This window comes from Lissotriton helveticus, chromosome 7, assembly GCF_964261635.1.
Source record: "Lissotriton helveticus chromosome 7, aLisHel1.1, whole genome shotgun sequence".
NCBI classification, from domain to species: Eukaryota; Metazoa; Chordata; class Amphibia; order Caudata; family Salamandridae; genus Lissotriton; species Lissotriton helveticus.
Genome location: NC_136068.1, coordinates 1,281,303,582 through 1,281,317,198, shown reverse-complemented (window position 1 = coordinate 1,281,317,198; position 13,617 = coordinate 1,281,303,582). Strand labels below are relative to the sequence as shown.

General features: G+C 44.9%; 1 protein-coding gene across 2 annotated transcripts in view; it reads left to right on the top strand.

The window, feature by feature from the left end:
* The window catches only part of GGA3 (golgi associated, gamma adaptin ear containing, ARF binding protein 3), a 614,485-nt gene that overhangs the window by 456,548 nt on the left and 144,320 nt on the right, over positions 1-13,617 (top strand). For both annotated transcript variants that reach the window (XM_078654509.1, XM_078654510.1), the window contains one exon: positions 3,981-4,235. In XM_078654509.1, coding sequence (XP_078510635.1) covers positions 3,981-4,235 — 255 coding nt within the window. The remainder of the gene's footprint in view (positions 1-3,980; positions 4,236-13,617) is intronic.

The window sequence follows — 13,617 nt, the reverse complement described above, 5'->3', positions numbered from 1 at the left end:
GATCCGCGTTAATGGCATATATATACTCCTTATGATGATGTCCCTTCCATCCAAGTGCCCCGTCACTACAACGTATCTACTTTCAGGGTCAATCACCTGCCCAGTACTCTGGAACAGCACTCCCGCCCTAATCCATACAAATGTGCCCTGTGCAAAAGCCGAGTATGTGGTACAGGACACCTGCCCCCGCCACCTCCGCTGCAAAGCCAGTCCCTCCTGTTTATTTAAGTGCGTTTCCTGTAGTGCCAAACAATTGATTTTGTTCCGTATTGACACAGTCATTATCTGACCCACCAAATTCTGTGTCTCACCTTTAAGAATAGTCAGCTTCATCCCCTCCTCCTAAATTCTCTGCATGGCGTCTCTTACGGTGAACCATGGTTTTTGATTCCCAGGCCAGTCTGCATATGTGGGGTACCTGTGACCACACCCCTGCGCTGCTACCTGCAACAGGGTAATTTGGCTATTACCGTTGTAAGTCCGGAAGTGTCCCTGCTTAGTGGGATCAGTACTGAGAGTGCAAAATTTGTCCGCATCCCCAGAAGTGCCATGATCATAGAGGTGCACCATCCAAGTTAATAGCGTCTCCCCAGACGTCTGTCTGAATCTCTCTAAAATATTACTGATTTCCTGCTGAGTGAAATCCCCCACACTATTTAACATAACTCCATCCGGGTTCCCTGGAACGGTTTGAAGTTTCCGTCTTGGAATGGGCTGTGCTTCCACTCTCTAAATGTCCATTCCCTCCTCCTCCTGTCTTTCTCTCTGTAAGGGCTGCTCTCCTTCAGAGGAGAACTCTGACGATTACCAGATGTTGGAATCCCAGGTGGATGTATCGAAATCTAAGTCTGCTTTGGCAATCGCTAAATGGGCTTTTCTCTTACTCACTCTCCCCCTCCTTTTCCTGTATCTATATTCAGCGACACGGACAGCTGCCCGTTTTGCTTTAGTTTGATATGTTTCTAATTTGTCCTGTAAAAGCTTACTGTGACAGGCAAGCATTGTAGAAATATTCTTAGCTTCAATAAGCTGTTTTTCTAAATTCAACTGTTCCCACTGCAGAGATAAACATTTGTCAAAAACTTGACGATATGCATACAACAGAGCCCAGCTTCTGCGGCTCACTGTACATAATTCTCTACCTTTCTCTACAAGAACCTTCTGTAAACAATTTGAAACATCCTCTGGTGTTGCTTCCCCCAAACAGTGAAACCAGCTCTCGCCTAATCCTAAGCTTTTAGAGTACTCACGCGCCAGCGCGGAGTACGGCGTCACCTCCCATCCTGGAAATTGCATGGGGGCTAAAAGGATTTCACTTGGTGCCAAAGAACCAAAAGCACCTTTCATCTTTTTAAACATGTTCCTCCCCGCGTTTCTTTACGAATCCTGCCGACTACGCCAAAATGTACTGCCCTGCCCACTTGCGTAATCTGAATTTACGCACACCACTGACTTACACAGAAACTACGACACTCCTCTGGAGGTAAAATGAACTTTATTATTATTGTAGACAAGGGCAATGAGTCACTGAAGCTGGTAAGGCTTTAGGCACTGAGTGAAAGGCAATAAACAATGAATACACCACACTATATATATTGTAATACATACAAATATGAAACTGTGAATATAGATATATAAACAGTTAATGTACAAAGTACAATAAATCAAGTGTCACCATGTGACCATAGTGACATCCCTGAGTGTCGGGCACTCCTTTGGTTCTCGTGCAAATGAGACTCCAAATGTAGTTCAAGAAAGAATTTTAATCATTCATCTTGAGTTTTAAGTCATTCAAATGTTCAAATTTTCATATAAGTAAATGCATCCAAAGAAATTTATCCAAATGCTCCAATGCATTTCGGGCATTTCTAGCCCTTCATCGGGGAGCCTCTGTAATTAAACGGAAATGTTAGGGTGAGCTAAGGCGAAAATAAAATGACGTGCAGGTCCACGCTGAAGGCGTATGGCGGTGAAAAGTTTAAATGGTACCACGGTGCCCAAAAGTGAAAGCGGAAACAAAACATACGAGTGAGTTTGTGGTCGCATTCGGCTCCACGCGTGTAGCGTTTTCACAACGATTAAAACGGTGATTGAAATAGTGAATATTTAAGTAGCTAAAGTATCAGATAATGCGAATAATTTACTCACTGGTAATCGTGTGGTTACTGGCTTCAAACGCCGATATCAGTGTGGGACAGGAAGTGTTGTTAGTTTAGTGGGGATAAGGAAATAAAAAAAGGACTATCGGGGAAGTGTAACGAGTAGTGGCCATCTTGGAAAGGTTGCCAAAGTGGCGAAATTCACAAAGAGAAGAATATGATGTAAAAACACAAGTGACAAAAAGTATCAAGCATAAATCGCATTTTGGGAAACAATGACCATTAGTTAAACAAAACATGAAAACTCCAGGCGATCATTGAGACCGACTGGTTTCATAGTCTGCATACGATAAATCCAAGCCATTTCCCTCTGAAGTAAGTGCTTGTTATTGTCTATTTCTTCAATTTTTCGCACTTGTTCCAGAATCAAAAACTTTAGTTGGGAAATGAATTGAATGTACAAAGTACCTCACCAGGTGCGTCTGCACCGGAGTCTTCATCATCCCTGGCCAAGCACCGAAAACACCAAGTCGGGAACCCTGTAGAGTATGGGGCACCAGGAACTAATCTCTCCTGGCACCAATTTCGTCCCGCGAGTGCGTCCACTCCAAGACGGAGTTCCTGAGCTCCACCCCACAGACACCGCTTTTTATAGTTAAATCAACACGCTCGAGAAGCCTCTAGTAGGCGTTCTCGCCCATCTATACATCATGGGTGCTGGCCGTACTGCTCTGTGTCAGATCCACTCAGAGCTGGCCAAATTCTGTTTGGGTGTGCTGAGGCAAAAGACATTCCTTTCCCTGTCTCCAACCTTGGAGAGCCTTGCACAGCGCATCCTCTCTCTAGAGATAAGCATAGAATGCACAAACAAAAGGGCAAGGTACAAAACAACCTCACAAGATACGTCTCGCGCCAGCTCGTACTGGTTTATGTGAAAAACATGTTTATGTTACTGCTGAAGTGTTACCACAGGGTAAAGCAGCACAAAATGGAAGAGCGATGCGACAAAATGGAAGATCGGAGGATCGCATGGAATCAAGGTCAACATGCAACATGCAATTTAGCACGTGTTAAATGGCGTACATCCCACCCCTTCTTCGTCCCAGATCCATGGTATTTAAACCAATGGGGTATGATGGGTAAATCGAAGGTCAAGGGGAGGGATGTACTACATTCGACATTTTACACGTGCTAAATTGCATGTGAACCTCGATTCCATGCGATGCTCTGCCACCAGTTGCCAACCTTCCTTTTACACATATATAAGTAACCCCTATAGGCCTTATTGACCATAAGGCAGGGCGCACGGTATTCAAATGTAGTACATGTATCAGTTTAATATTAAACAAGTCCTTACAGTGACTAACATCTCAAGGCTATTTTCACTATGGCAAAGCTGGCTGTTCTGTAGGAAGTCACTGGGATGCAATATTAAATGCTAATAATTTATCTCAGGAATGGGAGTATGTCAAAAAATAATTCAAGAACTATGTTTAATAGATATCAAAAATCCAATTCAATGGTGAAGTCGGATGATTTTATTCAAAATATTATTGAAAAGTAACTTTAAGCAAGTTACCTGTGCCCTGCCTGAAATCCCTGGAAGCTGAATTTGCATTTGATTCTATAATAGACAGAGTGTCCTGCTAATGCCAGAAGACTTTTAAAAGATGTAGAATATTTTAATATGCTGTCCTTGCTGAGTGCTGGGATATACTCCATGGCTGTGAATCTGAGACAGATATCCCATTATGAACGAAGTTTTAACAGGTAACGTTCAATCTTTTTCTGTTAATCTCTTATCTCTGCTTATTTTACCTCTGTGGTCACAACTTAAATAAGCCCAAATTCAGTTTAATTGTACTTCTTCCTGTGCTACAGATTGTCAGCCTTCCAATGAAACAAGTGCTTTGATTGACCTTGTGGGATTGGAGGTTTCTCCTATGCCCGTGCTTCCACCAGAGCAGCTGGTCCTGCCAGCACCCCTACAGTCAGAGATCCCCTTCCTGCCACCGCCCCCTGCTGCTACAGCTCATCCTCGAAGTGGGCTCTCAAGTCAGAAAGAGAGTACTGCCAGCCAAGGTAGATCTCCAAGCAACTCCTTGTCTCTTCTTGACGAGGAACTTCTGTGTTTAGGTAAGTGCATCTTTGTGTGTGTATAAGGGTGTACATGCTTTTGTTCACGTGCATGTGTGTGCGTTTGTGTGCGATCTGTGTTCTTTCTCTGAAATGTACTGGTGATTTCTGTGTCCTATTCCGTGTAAAGGTGAGTTGTGTGTGGATGTAATGTCTATTTATGGCTGTCTTTATTACTGTGTCAGTGAGCAGATTATAATATTCTGCTTTAATGATTAGTTGCCTTTTTCTCTGGTATTCGCAAAAAATTGCCTCTTTCTTGCTTGTATGTGCAAAGTCTCTTGCAAGTTGGGTAAGCTGGGTATTGCCCTTCTGTGTATAGATTAGCTATGTGTCGTTTTTCTCCACATTGTATGAATGTGTAGAGTGCTGAAAGAAATCTGCGACAATGAAGCAAAGCTGTAAGTCGCCTAACATTGAAAGACGTCACAACTAGCTCTCTCTGGGCTGATCCAGCTGTGGGTCTTCCTCGCTGTCAAAGCGGTTCAGTAAATCAAAGTCCAAATCGAAAACAAAACATAAGAAGGAAAAGCGGGACTCAACCTCATTCCGTTACTCCCTATCTAAAGAGAATTGCTAGAGCTTCACGGTGTCACTTAATCTTGATCCCAATTCATTATTGAGGACCCGATTCTCAGTTGAATCCAATATGCCCGAGGCCGTAAGTTGGTCATGATGTGTAGTTTGGGCAATCTTGCACTTCACTGTTGCATGCCTTTAGGTCCCAAAGACCTGCAGGGGCCTCCAGTTAGGTTACTGCGGGCAGACTGGTCCTCTGCACTATCTAAACCCCTAGTACCTGAGTCTTGGGTTCCACACCAACTTTAGTGTCCACTTCCGTTGGTTTTGGACAAAATATTGGTTTAAAAATATTGGGAGAAATACCCGGAAATTAAATATAAGTTGGGAAGAATATCGTTTTTTGAGGTAATATCTTTGTAAATAATATTGATATTGTTAATGTAATTTTTACTAATATAGGGGCACATGCATCAAAGGTTTTTGCGATCGCAAATGGTGCGATTCGCAAAAATCGGCCATTTGCGATCGCAAATTGACCTTTGGAGATGCATGAACGTGTTTCCTATGCGCAATTTAAGAATTTGCAAGTTCGAGGCATGTGGGCTGCTGAATTCATATCTTGTGCATAGATCGCCGCCTAGTGTTGGGTCCGGATGATTGCACATTGTTGGCCTGGAAGAATCTTCGAGGTATCACGAGATAGGTGGCTCCTCCCCCGGACTACAGTGTGCATGGGCGTCCTCTCCATCCTTAGATTGTTTTTTGCTGCCATTGGGTTCGGATGTACTTTTCTTTACTCAAGTTCGGAAACTTTTCTACAAGGCTAAAAGGCCTTCGGGGTCGTCGGTATTGTTATTTCGATCGGTGCCGAGTTCTTGTTCCAGTTCTTCTCGAGCAGGACGTCGAAGAGAGCCGCGTGGCCTTTTCGACACCAAAGGCCCGATCGTCGATGGAACGGAGCCCGTTCAAACGATGCCCCCTTTGTAACTCTAAATACCCGCACATCGATGTACACCCAGTGTGCAACAAGTGCTTATCATCAGACCACAATGAGGACAACTGTCTAGCTTGTGTTCGATTCTGGTCAAAGAAGACGCTTAGGCTCCGACATGCAGCGAGACATACAATGACGAAGCCAGCGCCCGACCCGGTGAATATCTTCGATGAAGACAACGATGAGGTCGTCGAGACTGAGGATCCAGAACAGCCGTCGGATCCGGGTTCGGAGCACAACTCCAACTATTATGAAGATGACGAAGAAAACGTCGATGAGGAAAACGTCGACGAGGTAAGGGACGACGCGTCCCCATTGGAGCCGTCGATGACGACTCGAGCGAAGAACCAGGCCCAGCAGTGGGTACTGGGCCCAAAAAAGACACTGAAAAACTTCCAAAGGCTCAGGTCGAGGCATCGCCAAAAGGCCTTAGCCAAGATCATGACAAACATTCTATAGCCCCGCGTGTCGGCCCGGCTAAGAATATATCACACGAGCCATCCGTCGCACTACTAAAAGCGAAACTGAAAGCCACCGAGTTAAAAACGAAACCGAAACTGCTGAAAACAGTCTTCGGATCGAAGAGTTTGAACACATCGCATTCGACAAAGAAAACAAGTGTCGACGACCCTGCGGGGTCAAACATAAAGGGTGTCGAGCCGAAGATTGGTGCGCTAAAGTCCATCGCTAAAGGAAAGCACGTCGAACCGACGAGGTCGACGTCGAAGGACAGCGACACAAACAAGGTACTCGAGTCTCGGAAGGTTCTCGATCCGAAGCACCGAGTCGACAGACCGCAGCTCGTCAAAGCCCTCGAGCCAAAACACAAAGGCGCCTCGAAGGAGCAAGTCGAATCGAGGCAAAAGAGCGCGCCTCCGACGCAACCAGCACCGAAGTCGACGCAAGGCCAGAAGCACGACGACAGGGCGAAGTCGGTCGGTCCTATATCGACGCCGGCCCCGAAGAAGGACAGTCTGTCTAAAGACGCTATGCCACCGATAAAATTCGGGCTGCCCCCAACTGCCATCGATCCGAAAACAGGGGTCGAAACACCCAAGACGGTGTCACTTGGAAAAAGGAGTCATCCTCTGAAAGAGGATGTTATATACCAGGAGCTCTCCTATGATGATCAGTCGAAGCAATATATCGACTCCGAATCTGGCAGACTTACTATTTATCAAAGAAAGATCAGGTCGGAAAATCCTCTGGAATCATATAAAATTCCACTCAAAAAGAAAAGGGATTCTTCTACATCGCCTGTCCTTTTTGAGACTGTAAGGTACCATGGTCAGGACACTTCTGCATACTCACCCACACGCTCTAATGAGGATATGGGGTATGACTATGATGAACAATATTCTTACCCTGCGGACAATGATCAGGATGACCAGACTCAGGCCTGGACAGACCCTATTGACCAGGGGGAGTCACAAACTATTCCTGATACTCCTTATCCTGTCAAAACTTTGCCAACGGAAGATAGAGCGGCGTTTAACGCATTAATAGAAAGGGCAGCACAAAATCACGATGTGGACATGCATGCTGACCCAATTGAAGAGGACTTCTTGTTTGACACTTTCTCCACTTCAGAGAAACCAGTTAAAACATTGCCAATGGTAAAAGGTGTCCTTAAACACGCAGGAGACATTTTCAAGGAAACCACAAGAGCAAGGGTTGTTAACCCCAGAATTGGAAGAAAATACAGACCGGCGCCTGTGGACCCTACATACATTAAGGGACAGCTGCCGTTGGACTCTTTGGTGGTATCCAATGCTCGTAAACATGCCAACTCACAAACTACTGGTGATGCTCCTCCTCCAGACAAGGAGTCTAAAGTATTAGAAGCTTCTGGGAAAAGGGTAGCTGCTCAAGCAGCTAATATCTGGAGAATTTCCAACACACAGGCCCTATTAGCCAGATACGATAGGGCGCATTATGACACATTAGAGCAACTGCTACAACATTTGCCTGATGCCTACAAGGAGGGAGCAGAAACACTGATACAAGAAGGGAAACTGATATCCAACGCATCCATTAAATGTGCGCTGGACGCAGCAGACACCGCAGCCAGGGCCATCAACACAAGTGTCATGCTCAGAAGGCATGCTTGGTTGCGCATCTCTGGGTTCAAACCTGAGATTCAAACCACATTATTAAATCAGCCTGTGAACCCTGATTTTTTATTTGGTCACGATGTGGACACAATCTTAGAGAAGATTAAAATAGACACAGAGACAGCCAAATCTATGGGTGCCTTGCAGTCACAACAATTCAAAGGAGGCTCCTTTCGTCGCTCCAATAACAGAGGAGCTACAAGAGGCCAGGGATCCCAGCAGACTCAATACAATAAAGGGAGCACGCAAACCACCTATAATAAAACAAGCAGAGGTGGATACCATGGCAACAGCAGTAAAGGCAGAGGACGAGGGAATAACAACACCAGATCCTCCGCAAATACTAAACAGTGACGCCTGGTCACTGCCCCCGGACCATGTAACACCGGTCGGGGGCAGATTACAACAGTTCCTGCCAGTCTGGGAAAGCATTACCACAGACAGGTGGGTGAGACAACTTATTCAGTACGGCTATTGTCTGGAGCTAACTTCCACTCCACCCAACATTCCCCCAAGACACCGTCCTATGTCCGCAGAGCACATACACTTATTGCAGCAAGAAGTCATCAGCATGCTGCAAAAAGGGGCCATAGAACTCGTCCCTATACAGCAACAGGGTACAGGGGTGTACTCGCTGTTCTTCTTAATCCCCAAAAAGGACGGGTCTCTCAGGCCAATACTGGAACTCAGGCCCCTAAACCAATACATCTTGTCAGAACACTTTCGCATGCTCACTTTACATCAAGTTCTACCATTACTCAGTCAGGGAGACTTCCTCCCAACACTAGACCTAATGCGTATTTCCACATACCAATACATCCAGCACACAGGAAGTATCTCAGGTTTACCATCCAAAATCAGCACTACCAGTTCAAGGTACTGCCTTTCGGGGTGACAACAGCCCCCAGGGTGTTTACCAAGTGCCTGGCGAAAGTGGCGGCGCACCTACGGAGAACCCATATTCCCATCTACCCCTATCTGGACGACTGGCTCATCCAAGCAAAGTCAGCCCAGCAATGTGCCAGCCACATGTCCCGCACTATTCACCTCCTACACAGCCTCGGATTCTCATTAAACTACCCAAAGTCTCATCTTCAGCCCGCCCACCTACAACAGTACCTGGGAGCAACAATAGACACTCTGGCGGCAAAGGCGCAGCCAAACTCAGCAAGAATCAACAGCATTCTACTACTAATTCAGAAATTCAGACCCCAACACTCGCTCACAGCAAGGGTGTTTATGCAGTTGATAGGCATGATGGCCTCCTGCATCTTCATAGTCCCTCACGCGAGACTACACATGCGTCCGCTTCAGGAGTGCTTAGCACGGCAGTGGAACCAGGCTCAGGGACAATTGAAAGACCTAGTGTTGGTGACCGGTCGCGCATACAGCTCTCTGAATTGGTGGAACCCACAAAACCTTTGCAGGGGACGACCGTTCCAAGAGCCTGTACCACAAATAGTGCTGACTACGGACGCATCTCTCCTAGGATGGTGAGCGCATGTCCTCCATTACACAGTGCAGGGACTATGGACGACACAGCAAAAAAGGATGCACATCAACCTGCTGGAACTGATGGCAATCTTTATGGCAATGAAGGCGTTCAAGGTACATTTGTGCAACAAAGTCTTGTTAATCCGGACGGACAACATGACTGCCATGTACTACATACAGAAGCAGGGAGGGACACACTCTCCACAGTTGTCCCATCTAGCGCAAAGCATGTGGAAGTGGGCCATTCAGAGAAACATCTTCCTCATGGCGGAACACCTCCCAGGCAGGGACAACCAGATGGCGGATCTGCTCAGCAGACACAGCCACCAAATGCACGAGTGGGAGATACATCCCTCAGTGCTGCAACCGTACTTTCAGCGGTGGGGTCACCCAGAAATAGACCTGTTCGCCACAAGGGACCATGGCGACATTCAGCACCCAGATCCGCAACAGTTGAACCTTGCGATCTGGCTCCTGAAGTCATAGAGTTTGGTTACCTGAACTTGCCTCCTGACTGTATGAATATTATCAAAGAGGCAAGAAGACCTACCACCAGAGCATGCTATGCGGCGAAGTGGAAACGATTTGTCATCTATTGTAACAATAATGACATAAATCCGCTAGATGCATCTACTCAAAACATCATATGTTACCTGTTACATTTACACAGATGCAATCTGGCTTACAGTTCCATACGTATACATTTAGCTGCGGTGGCAGCTTATCTTCAGAACAGGCAGCACCTTTCACTCTTCAGAGTACCTGCTATCACAGCTTTCTTGGAGGGACTCAAACGAATCATTCCTCCAAGACACCCACCTTCACCTGTCTGGAACCTAAACGTGGTTATAACCAGACTAATGGGACCTCCTTTTGAACCTCTACACTCATGTGAGATACAATTCCTAACGTGGAAAGTGGCTTTTCTTGTGGCGATTACATCACTTAGAAGAGTTAGTGAGCTGCAAGCCCTAACTATTCAGGAGCCATTCATACAAATTCACGCAAATAGGGTAGTGCTGCGAACAAACCCTAAATTTATGCCAAAGGTGGTATCCCAGTTTCACATCAATCAAGCTATAGAACTGCCAGTATTCTTCCCGAATCCAGATTCCGTGGCAGAAAGAGCTCTACATACCCTAGACGTTAAAAGAGTTCTCCTGTACTATCCCCCAAGAGCGCATTCAACACGCAAGTTAGGGGCATCCATGGCTTTCCTAGGAAACATTCCTCTAGAAGACATATGTAAGGCAGCCACATGGACTACCATACATACATTTACCAAACACTACTGCATAGATGTACACTCCAAACAGCAGGCAGCTGTAGGGCAGGCTGTACTCAAGACTCTTTTTCAGACTGCTGCAGCTGGCACGGGCAACCGCCGCTAGGGGGAGACTGCTATACATTCTATGCACAAGATATGAATTCAGCAGCCCACATGCCTCGAACGGAATATGCTACTTACCAGTATGCATCTGTTCTTGGCATGTAGGGCTGCTGACATTCATATCGCCCTCCCTCCTCCCCGGTGCCTGTCGCAGCTGTAGCACTCAGAATTAATCTCTAGCATGGACATCACTTACTGTATCATACACCATCCCTGCCACAATGGCGAAAAACAATCTGAGGATGGAGAGGATGCCCATGCGCACTGTAGCCCGGGGGAGGAGCCACCTATCTCGTGATACCTCGAAGACTCTTCCAGGACAACAATATGCAATCATCCAGACCCAACACTAGGCGGCGATCTATGCACAAGATATGAATGTCAAGAACAGATGTATACTGGTAAGTAGCATATTCCTTATTTGCGAATTCCTAAATTGCAATTGCATTTAAGGAATCGCAATTTGCGATTCCTGAAATACAATGTTAGAGGCACTTTCAAATAGCAATTTCGCTATTTGGAACCGCAAATTACAGACGAATCAAACTTGTCTGTAATTTGCAAAAACTTTGAAAAATGCACTAAAATGCATTTTTAAAAGGTTTAGGTTACACATACACACATGGCTTTGGGGCATGTGTGTGCGCAACATGGGTGAACATCACAATTTCAGGGGTGCAACATGGTGTCATTTTGACACCCTTGAAATTGCATGAGCAATTTGCAAGTACCTACTTGCAAATTGCGCATGCAATTTCCAATTCATTCCTATGGGCCTGTAGGCCCATAGGAATGAATGGGACGGCATTCCTTATTTGCGACTCACAATTTGCGAGTCGCAATTAAGGAATGTTTAGGAATCGCAATTTTTATAGCGATTCCTACATGCATAGGCTTTTGCTATTCCTTAATTGCGACTCCTTAATAATCGCAATGAAGGAATCGCAAAAGCCTACCTTGATGTGTGTGCCAGAATATGGTTAAAAATATTGTTTTTAAAATTATTTTAATGTGTTTTAGTTGATATGTTCATTTTATTTTTATGTGTTACTATTGTTTATATAAATCTAACTGTTTTTAAAATATAGCTTGTAAATTGAAGTGATTTCGATAATATTCATTTATAATGTAATAGTGGGTTGTTGGGTTTGTAGGGGATAGGATGGAAAGTTAATTAGATAATAAATAATTCAGAATTATTTAATACATTTTGTTTAATTATATGATTGATATTCATTAAGTAATTTATGTGACACTGTTTTGTTTTCGTTATATGTTATTTATGGGCTGTTAAGTTTTTAGGGCTATAGGGTTAGAAGTTAACTAATAATTAATTAACAATAAATTGTTAATTATTTAATTGCTTTTTAATTATATACATTATGGACTACTTCCTTATTTTCTTGCAGGCTGCTAGGTTTGTATCGGTTTAGGGGGGAAGTTAAGTAATAATAAAAATTATAAAAAAGAATAAATAAATACATTTTTACAACACTTGAAACCAGAGTTTATCGAATGCATCTGTAATCTACTTATACTTACTTCCTTTATGCATCTGTATACCTTCCATGTACTTGGAACTATGTATTTATTAATTTCCTCCCCAAAAAAAGCATATTCAATGCACTACCCTATTTCTCACCCTATACCTCTATCAATGTCTTTAATCTACATCTACTTATTTCCTTTATGCATCTTTATGCATCTATAAATCTTCCACGTACCTATGGATCCATATATTTATTACTTTGTTCCAATTCAGCATATATTTATTTATTTATTTCGAGATTTGTATTGCGCGACAAATACCCGGAGGTGTCTCGGCGCATATAACACTTTATGGGGCAAAGGCCAGCTGGTGGAGTCATTGATCATATAACCAGGTTTTCAAGGCTCTGCGGAAAGCCATGAGCGTGGGACAAGTTTTAATAGCTATGGGAAGAGAGTTCCTGAGTCTGGGGGTTGCCACCAGGAAGCGTCTGTCTCCCCAGGTAGAAGTTCTAGTACGGGGGACAGGTAGTGTGAAGGTAGAGGCTGATCGCAACGATCTTTTGGGGGCATAGATCCTAAAGGCGTCTCTGAGGAAACGAGGCCCATTCTCATGTATGCCCTTATAGGCGATACAGAGTGCCTTGAATTTAATTCTGCTCCTGACTCGTAGCCAGTGCAGATGTCGTATGGCCAAGGAGGTTGCATGATGTTTAGGGATACCAAGAAGGACCCTTGCTGCCGCATTTTGAACCGACTGCAGTTTGTTTAGGATTTGTTCTTGTGAGTTAAGAAAGAGGGCATTGCTGTAATCCATTTTGGAGAAGACCAGGGTGGTAACCAATGTTTTCCCTGCTGAGGCCGGGAGGGTATGGGAGTAGTTTTTTAATTTTCCTCAACATGAAAAAAGCGGATGAGACCACCGAGTTGACATGATGTTTAAAAGATAACTTGTTGTCAAAAATAACTCCCAGGTTTCTGACCTTGGCAACCGGGACTTGGGGAGGACCCATTTGCTTAGGCCACCAAATGGGAGACCAGTCCGGAGAAAGGTTGCCAAAAGTCATCACCTCGGTCTTATCCGAATTAAGTTTCAAGCAGTTCCCCGACATCCAGGAGCAGATGGCAAGCATCCCCTCCTGGAATCTCGAGGCAACTGCTGGGCCATTCTTATGTACAGCCAGCACCAACTGCGTGCCGTCTGCATAGGTGGTTAGAGACAACCCGTGTGCCTTTATGACCCTTGCCAAATCCGCTACATATATATTAAATAATGTAGGGCTTAGCGAGGAGCCTTGGGGCACACCGCAGGGTAAGGTGAAGAAGGGTGAGTAAAACTCCCCCAATCTGACCGCCTGTGTGCGGTTGGCCAGGAAAGAT